General features: G+C 38.8%; 1 protein-coding gene across 6 annotated transcripts in view; it reads left to right on the forward strand.

The window, feature by feature from the left end:
• Window positions 1-17951, forward strand: part of FRAS1 (Fraser extracellular matrix complex subunit 1) — a 448933-nt gene that overhangs the window by 178166 nt on the left and 252816 nt on the right. For all 6 annotated transcript variants that reach the window (XR_014023287.1, XM_081304117.1, XM_081304120.1 and 3 more), the window contains exons 4-6: window positions 3531-3623; window positions 11342-11501; window positions 13179-13312. Coding sequence is in view for 5 of the 6 variants with exons in the window: in XM_081304117.1 (XP_081160243.1) it covers window positions 3531-3623; window positions 11342-11501; window positions 13179-13312 (387 nt within the window). In the remaining variant the exon portion in view is untranslated. The remainder of the gene's footprint in view (window positions 1-3530; window positions 3624-11341; window positions 11502-13178; window positions 13313-17951) is intronic.

A 17951-nucleotide genomic window follows, 5' to 3' on the forward strand; every position in this document is an offset into this window, starting at 1 on the left:
TTATGAGAGTAGTGAATGTTAGAGGTCAGTGAGGGGAGAAAGGGACTGATCAAGGTCAGATAAAGGGTGGTGTTATGGGAGCAGGAGGCCATGAACTTGTGGGTACCAAGCTGCAGAGTGGAATGCTTTTCTCAGCAATGCACACCAGTCAAGTATAAAAGAGGATAAGACAAAATGTGGGATAGATACGGGACTGGGATTTTGCCATTCTCATGAAGAGACAGAGTAGAGACATGGGAAGTGGTGGGTGTTGAGACTGACATCAGTAGGAAAACAATGCCAACTGGGGGCTGAATGGCTACCAGGAAAAGAGGTGCTCAAGAGTCTCTGAGGGAAATAAGGTTAGTGGGAGTGAGGATGAATGGGAGCTAAATACTAGGAGGCACAGGTTCAGAGAGATGAAGGCTTCTGGTCTACAGTAGTGTAGAGTGCAGATAGGTTCCAAGTTTAACTATGGCTATGGGCTTTTTTAAGACAAATGGAGTGAGGATTGCTTGAATTGAGGTGGTCAATAATGTACAAAGAAAGAATGTGGGATTGATCATTTTCACAGACACTGAAGCTGTCAGAATGATGCTCAGATATAAGGTAGAGAAGAAACTGAGATCTAGGTGCCACAGAATACACACACACACACACACTCACACTCATACACACACTATATATATATATATATATATATATATATATATATATATATATATATATATACATACATACATATACATATAACATATTTGTGCATGCTTATATATGCTTAGTACAGTAGTGCCTTCTTACCTGTTGTTTTGCATTGTCAACCATGGTCTGAAAATATTATCTGGAAAATTCCAGAAATGAATACTTCATTAGTTTTAAATCATATGACATTCTGAGTAGTGTCATGAAATATTACACAGTTCTCCTCCATCCTGCCCAGGACTTGAATCATCCTTTGTTCAGTGTATCCACAGTGTATATGCTGTCTGCCCATTAGTTGCTTAGTAGCCATCTCAGTTATCAGATCCACTGTGTTGATATGGCAGTGCTGTGTTCTAGTAACCTTTATTTCACTTCATAATTGCCCCAAAGCTCAAGAATCGTGATGTTGGAAAGAAAAACATTAAGTACTGAAATTCACATACTGAAAATATCTATAGTACAATAAGATATTTTGAAAGAGACATCACATTTATATAACTTTTATCACAGCATTTTAAAATAATTATTCTCTTTTATGATTAGCTATTATTTTTAATCTCTTACTGAGCCTAATTCACAAATTAAATTGTATCATATGTATGTATGTATGTAAGAAAGACATAGAATATATAGGGTCCAATACTATATGTAGTTTCAGGCATCTACTCGGAGTTTTGAAATGTATCCTACATGGGAAGGAGACTACTGTACCTAGCTCTTATGAGCACTCAATAAATGTTAGCTAAAATTATGAAATTATCCCTTATTGTTAGTTGTGCTTCTAGAACCTAATCAAGTCCTCTTGCTCAGTTCCCCTGACAGTTGTCCTTGATGTCTCTTGCCCATGCAGTCACTTTCATTGCTCTTCAGAGCAAAGCCCAGAGGAAGAGTGGGCCTGTGTGATTTGTGCAGTCCACAGCTCACCAAGCTGTGTAGGGTTACATGGTCAGGTGTCAAGAATTCCTTGCTTCCCATTTTCCAGGCACACACTTGCAACATTTTTTGATCCTCCTTCACCTCATCTCTGTCATGCCCCACCGGAAGTTCAACAGATGGACCCTCCCTGGGAACCTCCCTTTCTTCTTGCCTACTGCCACTCACACATAAAGAATACTATATTTTTGAAATGAGTTTTTTGAGAACCATATCTGAAAATTAGTTGTTATATAATAAAAGAAAACTAATTTGGAGGCATAAGACATTCTTTGAAGTTTTCCATTCTCTCTGCCTTTCTCCCTTGCTCCTTGCTGCCAAGTTAGAATATAAACAACTGGATTATCTCATTTCCTATCTGTATGAAATTCTTAGGAGAAATTATGCTAATGTAATTTCTATTGCCATCTTAGTGGAAATTGAAGTGTACTTTTTTATTTGGGTTCAGAGGCGACTTTCCGGAGAAGTCATTAATGTTGCACAGAATGGGCAATTTTATAAAATCCCATATCATATAAATTTTGTTCTTTATCAAGCAAATAAGAATTTGGCGATTACTGTTATTGATGTATTTATCTATGTAGTGGATTAACTGTTGTAAAATCTCAACCCTATTTCCCATACACATTTGTGGATGTAGTTGTGCGAATGAGAATTCTCTTGTAGATACAATTTTTTTAAAAAATGGAAGCAACAAAAAATAACAAAGAAAATATTACCACACACAAACACACACACACACAATTTTATTTTTTCATTCTACTGACTGAATTCTTGGTTGACTTTTATCTTGTAGATGTGTCATGACTTCTTGGCTTAATGAAGAATCTTCCACCATTCTTGGTCAAAATCATTCATTGCCTGTTCTGCCACATCTAGAATTGGGGAAATCCTAAAATATATAGTAGAGGAGTGATGTGAATAAGAGGATCGAATAGGAGAATCACAGGGCCCCAAATACCAACCTTCTGGGGTGTGTGTGTGTGTGTGTGTGTGTGTGTGTATGTATGTGTGTGTATATATATATATATATATATATATATATATATATATATATATATATATATATATATATATATATATATTAATTCTGGGGATGGATTCCAGGGCCTTACAATTGCTGGGCAAGTATGCTACCACTATGCTACACCCCCAATCACTCAATTTTTAGTAACTCTTAATAGATTCTTCATAGTGGCAAATTCATTGTTAGTTAATATGTGATAACTTCCACAAAAAAATCTTGAGATATCAAGTGGTAATCCATTGTTTTGATACTATCCAGAAGTACAATTGCAATTAAAAAAAAAAAAACAAACCTTGAAAAACAGGACAGATTTTTACTGGAGCCCAGGAATTCTACCCAGCTTCCCACAGTACTTACATATGATACCTCCACAACAATGCTACTTCCTAGACAGACTTTGTCCTTCAACCTCCTGCCCCCAAGTGCCTGGTTACTCTGCTTCTCAAGTAAAAATTAACTGTCAGCCCTTCAGCTCCCCTCAGCGTTAGGCCTCACCAAGATGGCTGGAGGATTTGCCAGCTCGGTGGCCATCCTCCATGCACCAGAATCTTCTTCCTCTCTCCAATAGAGGAAAATACTACCCTTAAGGAAATATGCTTCTTCTCTCACCCTGACTGCCTTTCTTGTGTGGAGCATTTCTAGTGAAAATAATTCTTCACTTCATTACATGTGAAAAGATGTAGACTTTTTTTTTCCCCCAAGGAAATTATTTTCATAGAAGCTCCTCTTAACAGAGGATCATTTTGTTAGTTTATTTACTTATCCTGTTTGTTGTTGTCACTGGCGGACACTCATGAGATTTAAAGACTCTAAGATACTTGGGGACTGATGAACCATGTGATTCTGTTTGCTGTTGCTGTTTTAAACTGAGCTGTTTTTAAATGCTTAGGGAGAAGTGCTTCAAATAGCTGCCAATCAGTGCTGCCCAGAGTGTGTATCGAGGACTCCTGGATCTTGCCACCATGAAGAGAGAATCCATGAGGTAAGTATTTTCTGATCCCAGGTTGATTCTATGTCTGTAGATTGTTGACAAGAGAAATCTGAATGTTAAACTTGGGTTGACGGGAGATTTTTTTTTCCACCTGGCCTGCAGAAGATCTGAAACTCATTTGACTCTCTATGGGCAATTAGGTTTCTTGAATAAGATGAAAACTGTCCTGTTTATCCCATTAGCCCTACATAAATATCTATAGATTAAATCTGATTGAATAATGAGTAGTATGAGAATGTTAATACTGAGAAGTTGTGAAAAGTATCACCTTTCTTTTGTATACTATATATATTTTATTTGATAGTTATAAACAACCCATGAGTTGTTGAATAAAGCAGATGATATTACTCTTTACTCAAAGATATAAAAAAATTGAATTGCAAATAGCCAATGCATGTTACTAATAATAAGTGGGATAACCTTGGTCTTTAGAACCATAATTTATAATTCTACCCCATTCAGGTAGTTTCTCAATTTCAGTACTATCAACATTTTAGGCCTTATTTTGGGGGCTGTCCTATGAATCATAGGGAGTTTAATATCATCTCTAGCTTCTATTCAGTAGATGTTAGTAACAAACTTTAATCAAGACAATGAGAAATGTCTGCAGACATGACCAAATTTTCCTTAGTAGGCAAAATGCTCACACACCCTTCTCTCCATCCTGTAAAGAATCACAGTAGTAGAAAAATATCCTAAAGATTTTAAAATTATATCTTCTCATTCTAGATCCTTTAGGATTAATTTAGAGATATTAAATACTGATTAAAAGCACCATTGCTAGGTTTATATTAGAAATGATGAAAATAGTTAATCTTCACTCATACTTAAATGTTACCTGGAGGCACCAGGTTGAATGTGATAGAGAGAGGTTCTTTGATTTAATCTTCATCTTCTACCTGATACAAAACTTTCCCTAAGTTAGTGCCTCCACCTATTCAGGAGAGAGCACAGGTTAGCAGGGTTTGCTATATCCACTCTCAGCTAGTATTCAGTGTGTGTTCCTAAATCTCAGTGAGTACAGTGCTCATTTTCCCTGGGTCTGGATCATCTTACTCCAGCCACTGTCTCCTAATTACATGAGGAAGCTACTCTTTCTCTTTTGCACAATGCGTTGTTGAAAGACACCCAAACAGGATTTACACTGGGAATGTCTTCATACTACCCATCACTGTGTGCTGCTCAAGCTGTTGGGAGCCAAAATAAGGTCAGAATCTGTGGGGAAAAGATCTCTCAAATAAGATTTGACACCAGGCACATGTGCCACCCAAGTTCAATAATTCTGCTTGGATTACTCTAATGACACTTGCCAATGGCTTTCTAATGCTACATTTGTGCACATGTAAAATCTTCTTAATTTAAGATGCTTGAAAGTCTTGATGATATTTTCAATATCTTTATAATTATCTTCTCTGCCTCTTATCCAAAAGTAACCTGGCACTTGGCCCGGAACTTTTCCCAAAGTGGATGCTTAATATACATTGATGAGTGAAAGACTCAGTTAGCAGATCCTTTCTCCACCTTCTCCTGTCCTCGTCCCAAGAGCATGTTGGTCATTGACCTGTGTCAATGGGCAATTCTGAGGCCACAGAGTTGCCATGGGTTGGTTAGAAATCCCCTTGGCCGCCTACGTTTGCCATGTGCGTTCAGAAAGTCCTTTTTGGCTATCCTCTCCCCGTCTCCCTTGCATTTCACACCTTCTCCAATAATCCATCATGTAGAAATCTCTGAACTGGATAAGAACATGGCCATGTGTTGTTTTTCCATGTGCACTTTCAAAATTTATTCCCTCAGAAAATGTTATTATATTTTTGGTACTTGATGTAACTGAGGAAAAGGCCGAATTTTGAGAACTATAGCTTTGAGGGGAGGGAAACGCTAGTGGTCTGCCTCTTCAAAAAGCGCCGGAGATTGATTTTGATTTTTTTTTTCAAGTTGAGACAAAATCTAATTTTAGTCAGGTTAAGTTGTTTAGCGCCTTGCTAAATTGCTGAGGCTGGCTTTGAACTTGTGATCCTCCTGCCTCAGCCTCCTGAGTTACTGGGATTACAGGTGTGCACCCTGTGCCTGGCCTATTCATTTTCTTGAGCAGGTTTAACACTGTGTGATTTGGTCTTTTGGTCTGAGTCTTGCCATGTCACTTGCTCTACCAGGCAATTTTCTAAATCTGGCTGCCTTTATTCCCACCCCCCTCCCTCCCTTTTAGCTTGTTTGGTAAGCAGTTTCTAGAGTACTTTCCTCTCCTGCTGAACAGCAGTAATCCTTTCTTTGGCCTCTGGCTTGCTTCCCACAGGGCAGGTTGTGGAGACTCTCCCAGCTGCTGTAAAACAGCCTGGTGTGTTAAGAACTCTGTGGAGATGTGAGGAGGAAGCCTGGCTCTAAGGGGTTTAGCAGAAGCTAGGAGAGATGGGGGGCGGCCACAGGGGAATCAGCTGAAGCAATCCTGTCCCTAGAAAATGTGCTACAAGCCAGGGAAATCAGAGATGGGCTGAGTTTAAGGCCTCATGAGAGGGCCACCCCAGTGAAAAGCTGGGCCTCCTGGGAGACGCCTCTGCTCACAGGGCAGGCAGCAAGCAGCACTTACAACTGGCATCCCAGCAGGTCTAGACAAGTCCTGAGATCTTTCCTGGAGTGAGGAAAATGCAGGGCTTTGGGCTGACTCCAGGTTATTTGGGAGCCTTGTGTTGGGTTTGTTAGAGCCAGGATTTGGGGAGTCTGCTTCATCTGTGACCTCCCGGTACTCTCCCCTCAAATGTGTTTTCTAAAGACTTGTTGGCCTTTCCCTTGTTCTTTCCCCACAAATCACCTCATGAAAGGTAGGAGGAAGGACCATTAATTCCCTTTGCTTCCTTTTTACTAATTTGATCCAAGCACCTATCATGTCACTGAAGAAAGAAAATGGCAAGTGGTAATGCCCTAGTGTTGAGGCCCATTGAGGGGAGGAGCGAGGAGAGGGCGGCTCACGCTGCCCGTCCATGAGGTTAAGAGAAGTAATTTATGTTTGTGAGGAAAGAAATGAATGTTGAATTCTGTGGCCTGTTCCCTTCAAAGTAGAGGATGTAATTATAATATGCTGTGAACATACCCGGATATTTAGCATGCTGGATTTATAACTTCATAACAGGAACAAATTATATGAAAAAAATTATTTTTATTCTGTCAGAAAGCTAAAGTAAAAGCTTTATGACCTTACCTTTCTTTTGGACTTATGAAAACAGCTAAGCTAACTTATTAGTTGACTATGCAGAAGAATATATTTAAGATGTTGTCTGTGGAATTTGCTTTTGCCCATGTCAAAGTCTGATATTTTCAAATGGATATTAGCGAGGTTAAGATGGCACAGCTAAATCTGGGTCTTGGTGGAGCCTTGCCTTGTGCATCTGTTATTCCTTGATTTTACAAAGCTCTTTGCTACCACAGTGTTTGTTAAAAATAATGCTCTTGTATGGGCTGGGGTTGTAGCTCAGTGGAAGAGCACTTACCTAGCATGTGTGAGGCATTGGGTTTGATTCTCAGCACCACATGCAAATAAATTAAATAAAGGTTCACCAACAACTAAAAAATATTTTAAAAATAATGCTCTTGTAAATGGATATGGAGAATACTATAAAATTATTTATATGTGTATAAGTAAAATTCAACATGTGTGGAACTCCTTGATCTTTAGGTTGGCTGCTTTTCATGCATTATCAATCCTTGGAACACTCTGGGAAGGTGTTGCTCTTCCAGGGATAGGTGTAGGAAACAAACTTGGAAGGAACATATGTGACCTATTTTCTCAAGAGATAAGAGAGTCATTCTATCACTCTGCAGACTTCGCATCACCAACTGAAGCTGTTTTTGTAGCTGTGACATCAAGGAGTTTCCCTACTACATGTTCTTTGTTATTCCCATAATTCTTAAGCTTATTGTGAAGGGAGAATCCATTGCTTAGTTTTGTGTCTCCTGAGTTAAATAATAGATTCACATGATCATAGAGCTCAAAAGTACTGAAGGGATTCACTAACGTAGCCCTCTCATTTTACAGATGAAAAGGCTTGATGATTGACAGGTTGTTATTATAGTTAATTTTTTGGTCTCCGTCTGAACGGTGGTGTGATTACAAGTGTTTAAAAACAACAGTGCTTTTCAGTAGTAACAGAAACAAGCTCTGTTTTAATGAACTGAAATGTCTAGATATTTAGAATTAGCCTCTTAACTTTTAATAAAATAGAGTAGTTCACGTCAAGTGGTTTTAAACAGCCTTCAAATTTGACTTTATTTAAGTTATCTAAATGAATAATTAGATATTTTAAACAGTAATTTGCTTTGTGGTGACAAAAATAAGAATATTTTATTGGTGAAAATTTAGAAAATAGAAGTATAAGCAGAAAAAAGGTCACAAATACTCTGTCACAAATACCCCAATACTCTGAAAAAACACCATTAATATTTTCTCAGGGTTTTTTTGGCAGGAGCTGACAGTGGACATAGATAGATAATACATATAGATCTATTTGTTTGTTTTGGGGTACTGGGTATTGAACCCAGGAGTGCTCTCTCAGTGAACTATTACCGCAACTTCCCCACCCACCCTTTATTTATTTATTTATTAAGACAGGGTCTTGCTAAGTGGTTTAGGGCCATGCTAAGTTGCTAAGGTGGGCTTTGAACTTGAGATCCTCCTGCCTCAGTCTCCCAAGTCGCTAGGGTAATAGCTGTGTGCCACTGGGCTCAGTTTAGATATACGGTTTAACATAACTGGATTTATGCTGTGTGTATGGTTTATGTCCTTTTAACATTGTATTGTAAATAATTCCCTAGGATACCCTTGGATAACATTATTACCTATTATTAAGCATTTGGGTAGCTTTTCAGTTTTCACTAAAATATTTCCAATTTCACTATGAAAAACGAGATGGAATTCCTTGTATGTAAGTCTTTCTTTGTGTATTGTTGATCATTTTGTTCAGATAACTTAAAAAGCACAATTTGAAGGTTGAAGCACTAAAGACTTTGGGTGTTGAAGCTGTGATGCCTGTCATCATTAACATTCCATTTTAAATGTCTGCATCTAGCCATGGGCCCAGTGGGTATCACACAGACCATGCAGCCTCCTTTCTAGTGTGACCACCTGGCTGAGGCCTACCTGCATACATATTCCAGGTGTAAGACAGGGCTCTGTGGGCAAATCCCATTTCACTGCAGCTTCACCAGCACTAGATACCATGAATTTAAAGCTCCTCCCATATCTGATCTTAAAAAATGTCATCCAGTTTTTATTTTAATTCATAAAGTTGAACATTCATAAGCTTTTTGGCATTATTGGGAATATTCATCTTTCTTATTGCTTGTAAGTGCTTTTATACATTATGGTTAATTTTTTTTAATCAGTTTATCATTGGATTTTCATTTGTTTATGTTTTTTGACAGATTTAAAATTTCTAATTCATCAGAGCCTATTAAGTTTTATTTTACAAGTTTTTCCTTTGTTTTATACTTAGGATTTTCTATGTATAAATGTCAAATATAATGTGTGAACTTGAGTATTTATATGCTGTGCTAAATTTGAAGTTTTATATGTAATTATAGCAGAAGTAAAAATTGATGGGAGATGACTTGGCCTTTGTATCCATCTCTATCACCACTACTCATAATCAACACAAAAGTATAAAAACAGGAGGAAGACCCTGAACTCATGCAGTAGAAAGAGGGGAGATGATTGAGCAACTTCTTTTTTATTTTTGAATATTTAATTGACAAATAAAAATGGATCACACATCCTGTGTGATGATTTGATACACATACACATTGTTTGATGATACCACAAATTAATGCATCTGTTATTACGTATGCCAAAACTCATTCATCTTGTAACTGCATATTTGTGCTCTTTGGCCAATGACTCCCCTGGCAGCCTTGACTGTGTCTTGAGTGAATGCCTGTGCTTGCCCATCCCTTGCGGCTCTCTGACAGTCTTCCTCATTGAAACTTTGTAGGAAACAAAGGAAGAGGACATCCTACCATTTCATTTTTATAGTTAAGGAAGCTGAGATTAATGAAAATTAAGCCACTTACCCCTGTTCCCAAGGCATAAAGGGTTGAATTAACCTGAAAATTTGCAGGTGGTCAAGGAAATCCTTGGTTTCTGAGAGAGTGCACATGCATTATTTTTCTCTTGCACTCCCAATAAGTCTCTCTAGAGGAGAATAATTATGATAGTAAGATGAGGGCTGGATTCCCAAATCATTGGATGATCCCAACTACCTGTTACTATTATTGTTACAATAATATCCAGGTTTCTAATAATTTTATAACATTAGATTTGGCATTGCTTGCAACCTGGCAACAATTTGCAGAATAAAAGAATACTGACTTGTTCAGGTAAGATGGCTGCTTTGTGTTTGAGAAAAAATGAAAAACTATTCTGGATGCTAGTTTGAAGGGACACAAGAGGATAATTATTTTCATGTTTCTCAATGACACTTGTAGTTGTAAACCCCAGATTGTATTTAGGTGGTGGAGTGTCTAGAATGTGTGATATTTTAATAAAAGTCCATATACGATTTGTGCTGAATTGGATATTATTCAGATGCTACCTGTGAGACAAAGGAGAGTGGTTTCAGAAAACATTGCAGGTGGAAAAGTTCATTAAACTACTTTTTTTCCTCTATCTCGGGAAAGGCCACCAGTATTCAATTCTGCGGTCAAGAATATATATTTTGGGAGCTATTTCCCTAATTAGTGGCATGGTTGTAACTTTTTACATGCTGGTTTATTCTGCATCACATCGACAGTGACTCCTATAGATACTTTAGGCACTTAGTAATATCACAGGATAGCTCAAAGCCTGGATCTCTTAGATCCCAGACAAAATGCTTTGAGAGCATGGTATTTCCAGCATTAAGTGGCTTAGGAGCATTCTGCATGTGTGGATAGACACATTCACTGGGAGTGTCTCTTCTGTACAGTTTATGGGAGACCTGGATGGAGCAGGAACCTCTTCTTGACTATCACACCTTCCCCAAGATTATAAGGTCATTGGAACAGGAGGGGGGGATAAATATGGATGAAAAATAAAGTTAAAGAAAGGAAAAAGAGCAAGAGCTATTGAAAATGACTGTGGATATAGCTCACTGGTAAAGCATATGCTTAGCATTTGTGAGGTCGTGGGTTCAGTCTCCAATACCATCAAAAAACCATATACAAGATAGGCAGGGTGTGGTGGAGTATGCATGTAGTTCCAGATACTTGGGAGGCTGAGGCAGGAGAATTGATTGAAGCCAAGAATTTGAGACCAGTGTGGAAAACATAGTGAGATCCCATCTTAAAAAAAAAAAAAAAGTGACAGAACCATCACATAAACACACACACACACACACACACACACACACCAAAAAAAAAAAAAACCCATAGTAAATGTGTGTATATTTTACTTGGGGTTTTATAGAATTTTTTAATGATGGGATTCAGGTCGTTTTTATTTTCTTCTTATGTTTTTCTGAAACTTTCAAATATAAAATCTTAGTGATAATAGAACAAAAGTCTATATTTAAACTGGTCTCCAACTTGGAAAATTGCAAACCTTGGTCTCAACTTTTCAAGCCTTCTTCCACCTTTCCTGAGCTTCATCCTCAGTTTGTATAAGGGAAGGTTTGTTTCTGTTTGGCTAATGAGGCTTATATTCTGGAACTAACCTTCTGATTCTTCTTTTCTCCCTTGATTCACAGCATGGAACAGAGTGGGCCTCTTCCCCATGTAGTGTGTGCTCTTGCACTCATGGGGAAGTAAGGTGCACCCCCCAGCCATGCCCACGCTTGTCATGTGGACCCCAGGAGCTGGAATTCATCCCTGAAGGGAGCTGCTGCCCAGTCTGCGTGGGCCCTGGGAGTGAGTATGGGCTTGTGGAAAGGGACCTTTGCCTTTGAGGTTATATGGTGGCACCCAGACTCTTGTCTCCTTGTCCTCAAAAATCTCTAACTCATGCCTTATTGGAACCCAGTTGTAACTTGCACTTGGTAGGGAGAGAGGTATCAGAGAGTGTGATGGGAAAAAAATCCTTAAATTCCATTCCCAGTTTAGGATTCTGCTAGTCTCTGATTGATTGATTGATTGATTGATTGATTGATTTTTGCCTTGGCCAGATGCTTCACTCAGCTTTTACAGCTCCCAGGAGGAAAAGGGAGGAGGGGGACTATCTTTTGATATGATTCCACAAGGCCAACATAGTTCCTCCTGCCCCTTGGTGGAGAGAACAACCAAATCTCTTCTCCATATCATATTGCTAGCACTAATTCTGTCAACTGGCCTTTGAGATGACACAATATCTTTCTCTCAGACATTCTCAACAAAAAGAAGATTTTTTGTTAGCCTTTACTGCATCCTCACTGAAGGGATTAATCCTGTTACAAACTGAGGCATCCAACTTTTGCTCAGCAAGCCAAGATCAGGCTCCAGGCCCTCTGGTTAGAATCTGTGCTTGGTCCATGTACCCCTTTTATTGTACTAAAATAACATGTCTCTTCCATTTATACGACTAAATAGAATAGTCTTTATGATAAACATAAATTACTGTCATTGCTGCATGATGCCTTCTTGTGACTTATAATAGCTGGAATACCTCTTTTATTCAGTAGCATCTGCAGCCTATACTCTGTTCTTGCCCTTTCACTTTAAAAAGATCCCTGATTTCTTTCCCATATCACTTGTTCTATACCTGGCAACCCATTTCTCTGGAGAACTGTTCCAAGTATTACAAAGTGTGCTCAGGAAATGATGAGTAGAATGCTTGCCTGAGCATTTTAGTCATCACCCGCCAGAAAAGGATTGGCAGTGGTTTGGGGGCCAAGTGACCCAGCAAGTGAAAATGCATGAACAACGGAGTCCAGTGGTATGGAAGGTGCTGTCTGAGTTTGTGGGATTCTCTCTTAGGTCTTAAGGGGCTTTCTCATGGGCCCTCCATGAGAAAGATATTGGAAGCATTTTTTTCCTTGAGAAATTGGAGGATCACCCAGCCCCCACTACCTAATTTATAAAATTCCAGACTCCTTTATTTAAAAAGCAGGGGGAAATGCTTTTTCTTTGCCTCTGTGGTCTCCAGGTCTCTCTCTCTCTCTTTCCATCTGGCATTTTTTTATTTGCTATTTAATGTTGTACTCCTTGGGGCCTGGGGATACTTGATTGGTGAGTGAAGACTCTCCTAGGCACCCTGGGCCCCATCCTATGACTTGGTGCATAGGGCACATGCAGCTTCCTGGAACCCACACCATGGTCCCCACTGGAGGGGGGAAGTCTTCATTGGGCTGGGGTTGGGGACCAGGCAGCTGAGAGTCCAACCCAGGAAGCCAGAAGGAGGTGGGACCATGCATGGGCTGAGGCATCATGTCCCCTCCTTCACTTACAAAACACAGACTAAGAGATTTCAAGGTAGCAGTGACTGCAGAGCTTTAAGTCCTAAGAGCCTCCTGCTGTGCACCCTGAACCAGACCATAGGGCTCACCTGTGCGGTTAGCACTGAGATCAGCACACACAGTTCTTCCACTAATGCTGACTCCTTCGACCTTCCAGAACCCTGTTCCTATGAAGGCCGTGTGTTTGAGGATGGGGAGGACTGGAGGCTGAGCCAGTGTGCCAAGTGTGTGTGCAGAAATGGAGTCGTGCAGTGCTTCGCGGCTCAGTGCCTGCCTCTGTTTTGTAACCAGGTAAGGGAGATACCTCTGGGTGGATTTGTCCAGGCTGTTAACTTCCTGTTCAAAATCTTGGAGTCTCTTCTGAGATTATGTCAGGCAGCCTCCAGAGCACTAGAGACAAGAAACAAGAATTGCTTTGTTTTCCTTATACTTTTGGAGACTCCCTCCAAGACATTTCTTTTCCCCTTAGAAGCTACAGATAGGTCTAATTACCAGCCATTTAGGCTAATTGTTACATAATGAAATTGAGCCTTGAGGGTACACACAAGGAAGCCTCCAGCTTGAATTACAGATGTTCCAACAATGTCAAGCTAAACATCTGGAAAATTTCATAACACAATCGGGTTTGTTATTGTTTTTCAGTGTATAGGTGTAGTCTGCTTTTTAAAGACACATACATGTCTTTGAGCATGATTATCCAGATGTACATGATTTAATTCTTACAGGCTAATGATTCAGATTATCGAAGGATTTTCTCTGGAGGTATTTAAGAGAGTGGGATACTGTTCTTCATTTAAAGCTGGTCTGATTTTTAAAACGTTAGGCACTTCACACAAATTTGGAAGAGAAAATCAATTGAAAACAAATGTGGTATACATGGTATTTTATAGGATTTTTTTTTTTTTTTTTGCTCTTCCAGAGGCTTCTATGGATGTTCTGTGACAGTTGACAGATAACCATGAAAAGAGTTTTGCCTCCAGTCGAAAATTGCTCATTTTTGATCTAAGGAAAAGCTGGAAGCCAACATTCAGTTGATACAGAGCAGTACTTTGTGTCAAATAAAACAAAATCAATAACATGGCATCTTGTGACAATTGGGCGATATTTTTAAAGGCAGACAAAAGGCAATTAGACATGAAATGCTGAATGTCAAATGGAGGGAAAAACGTATCTAATTGAAGGACTAGATTGTATTGCCCACACTATACCAGCTCCCTGATCACTCTTATCTCCCAATTCATCACCAGGTCTTGTCCCAGCTTTAAGATTACAAATGAGCCACTGATCGAGTTGCATAATATCTCCCTCTTCTGCTCTTACATCTGGAGGACATTGTCACATCATGGCTCTTTGATAGCACATTTGGGGTGTAGTGCTCTTGTGTAGGAAGGGTCATGAAGCAATTTGCCACCATTTCAGTAAGTGAGGTGGGAGTAGTAATGGAGGAAACACTCCATGGAGGACTTTCTGCCTTAATTCTTCAAAAACTCAACCACATACTGCCTATTTGGTGGGGGCAGATATATTACTATTTCTCATTTTAGGAAACATTAAACATAAGCTCTTGCTTCATTCATAGTATTCACTTACAGTTCGCATCAATATGATAATGTGAGATGACAAAATTTGGTATCATACTTTAGAGCTAAATGATATACAGGCCCTCTGAAGAATTGGAAATAGATTGATTTCAATCACTCTTGCATGAAGTCTGTGTTTTTACCATGACTTTTAAAAAAATTCAACTGTCAGATCACTTAGAACCACTTTTCTTGATTTAATGTTGCTATTAAATGTTGAATGTTCTGATGATATAAAGGGATACTATAGAATTGGTGTTACTGATGTAGCACATCACCCCACCACTACTATCACAACCACCATTAGCACCACCAGCACACTTTGGGTAATTTATATGTACCAGTCATTGATATTTAAGAGCTGTGTAATTTTCATTATCGCTCTATAAGGTAGGAGCTTTTATTATCATCCTCATTTTATATTTGATAAAACTGAGATTTGGGAGGGAGTAAGTGACTTGCTCAAGGTCCCGCAGTTAGGAAGTGACAGCACTTCTCTCCTTTGCACTTGTACATTACAACCTCAGAAAACCATGTTGACTCCTATTTCTAACCATTATGCTATCTTGCCCTCCTAAATGAGGAGTTACCAGCACTTACACATAATAATCATCACAATATTTGCTAACATCAATGAGCATGATTGCAAGTATTTTGTATGCATGAGTTCATTAAATATAAGGAAAACACTAGTTTTCCAGTAGAAATGTTATTTCTCAGGGCTTATGCTCTGGAAAAATACTCAACCTGTCTTCAGGGATTGCCATGATTTTTACTACAATGGTTTTGGGGTTTTATAATTATAAAAGGAATGTATATTCATTAAGGAAAGTTGGGAAACCAGAAAGAAAATGATCACCCATATTTCCTCCATTCAAAAAGACTAGGACAGATTTCTTTTTGTGGTAATTCATTTTAGTCTTTTTTAAGGAAAATGCGGATGTTTATTTGCACAGTTATAATTACATTCTAAAAGTTGGTGATAATCCCTAACAAAAGAAGAAATTCCTTATGTTCACATAAGGGTTATTCCCTTAATGAGGGATTAAATTCATACTGATATTGCAGGCTTTCAACTTTTGTCCAGATGCCTTGTGAACTGAGCCATAAGTCCTTCACATTTTTGTAGTCTCACTAAAATGGTCTGTTCAAACTACTGAGAGCTGTTTCTAATGACATTCCCACTAGTCTTATTAATACCGCATTTCCCCTATTCCTAATATTGATTATCTGAGTAGTTCGAACTTCATCTTTGGATATGTTTTCAAGAAAGAGATGATTGGTGAATCTTTTGATTCTCTAAGTATTTAACAATTATTTCTCATTGCCTGTATGCATGAAGGACAGCTGTAGGGGCTATAGTCTACAGCTGTCCTGTATAGACTTTATAGACTCCTTTCCATTAAATTTCAGAATTTAGCTTCAGAGAGAAGTCTGAGATCTGTCTCCTTTCTATTCCATTATAAGAAGCTAGTTTTACTCTGTTGTATCCTTATAGGATGTTTCTTTATAATTAAAACATATTTCAAGATAGTTCTAGATGAAGTACTATTTCAGAAAAACCCAATCCCATATGTGAGAACTAGCAGCCAAAGATAGAAGGTGCCATGTCACTGGGGTGGGGGTGGGATAGAAGGATGTGGACAAATCCAGGGTTTCACAAGGTAAAATGTATTGCTGATTTACAGATAGAAGTGTATCTAGGGCAGTTACAAGAAGGGGGAATCCCCACACCCAGAACAGGAAGTGGAAAGGTGTTCATATGTTAAGCTAGACAAGTGTGGGCCACAGTCAACCAGAATGCACCTGGCCTTTCTCCAAACCTCTTCACAGTCCAGTGTCAGTTAAGAAATACCCCAGCCATCAGTGGCCGGCACACCATGGCTGTTCTGTGGCAGTTGACAGATAACCATGAAAAGAGTTTTGCCTCCAGTTTATATTGACAAATATCTTAAGGACTATGGGGATTGGGATGTGTGCCAGGGTCACCTGGTGGATAAAATGGCAGAGGACCAAGATAGCTATCGCAGGGTTAAGCAAGATCCCTAGGAATGTCTTTTCACCTACTTTGCCTACAGAACCCGTCAGACTATGTTCCAGTTTTTGAAATGTGTTTTTTTTTTTCAGTTTGGTATGGATGAATGACATCTGTTCTAATTATTCTCATTTTTTTCCAGAAACTTTATGACACTTAGTTGTTTCACCACCTCCTCCTCTTTATCAATCATGTTCTCTCATCATTTTTCACTTTGTATCTTTCCTTAGCATATGGGGAGAATTTCTCAAGTTTATATTTATTATCTCCAGTATTGATTTTTAACTTGACACATTTGCTTTACACATTTCTCTTTTAATTCTTCCTCAGTGTGGTCTTTCTTTTATTGCTTCCTGCTTCTGTTTGCTAACAGACTGCATATTTCTACATCTTACTCCACTTACAAAATGGCTCTGAAGTGTTTCCTTTTAGATCCTGTAGTAGTGTTCAGAAGTCTGTTCTTTAACTGCATCTTCAGAGTTACTCCTTTCTCTTGATGGGGTTTAGGTCATGGTATCCACAAATATGGCAGCTTGGCATCCTGAATATTTTAAGATGAAGGAATTTGAGAAAATGGCAGACAATTAAAGGTTACTTTGACCTTTTCCCCATCCTTCTCCCCTGAAGCAGGTCATAAAACCTGGAAAGGGTTTTCTGACCTTCCCCTGAAGCAGGTTGTAAGGCCCTCAGGTGAGAGGTACCCTCCCTGCTCCTGGAGAAAAGGATCATCTTTGTCGCTATAGACAGAAGAATCTCAATAGGCCTTGCTGCATTTTCTTGGTTATTACTATTTAGTCATACTCTTTACCTTGTTATATTTCTCCATGACTGTCTATTCTTCATCAAACCTACTGTTGAATTAAAAAAAAAGGTTATTTTCTTATGAAGGTTATTTCCTTATGAAGGTTCCTATATCAGGTAAAACTTATGTTAAATAAAGTGGGATGCTTTTCCCTTGTTAATCGGTTTTTTGTTATAGGAGCCTTAATCATGAATCCAAAATGAGTAGAGGGAAGATATTTCCCCTTCGCTACAGTTCATTCATCCCTTCCTCCTACTGACTTAGAAAATATAGAAAGAAATGAAAAGGTCCTGTCTACAGAGTTTTGATCAAGAGGAATCTGTCCATTGCTTAAAAGTACAAGGCAAAGGAGACTGTTATTCCCTTTCTTGGACCCATAGCCAGAAACTAGGAAATATGCATCTTTCAATCCCAGAGTCTGACAGGTTTTCCCTCTCAATCCTCCTGCCTCAGCCTCCCCCCACCCTTTTATTTCTCTGTGATTATACTTCTTTACATTTAGGGCACCCTCCG

The sequence above is a fragment of the Spermophilus citellus genome (assembly GCF_964194105.1).
Source record: "Spermophilus citellus genome assembly, chromosome: 8".
NCBI classification, from domain to species: Eukaryota; Metazoa; Chordata; class Mammalia; order Rodentia; family Sciuridae; genus Spermophilus; species Spermophilus citellus.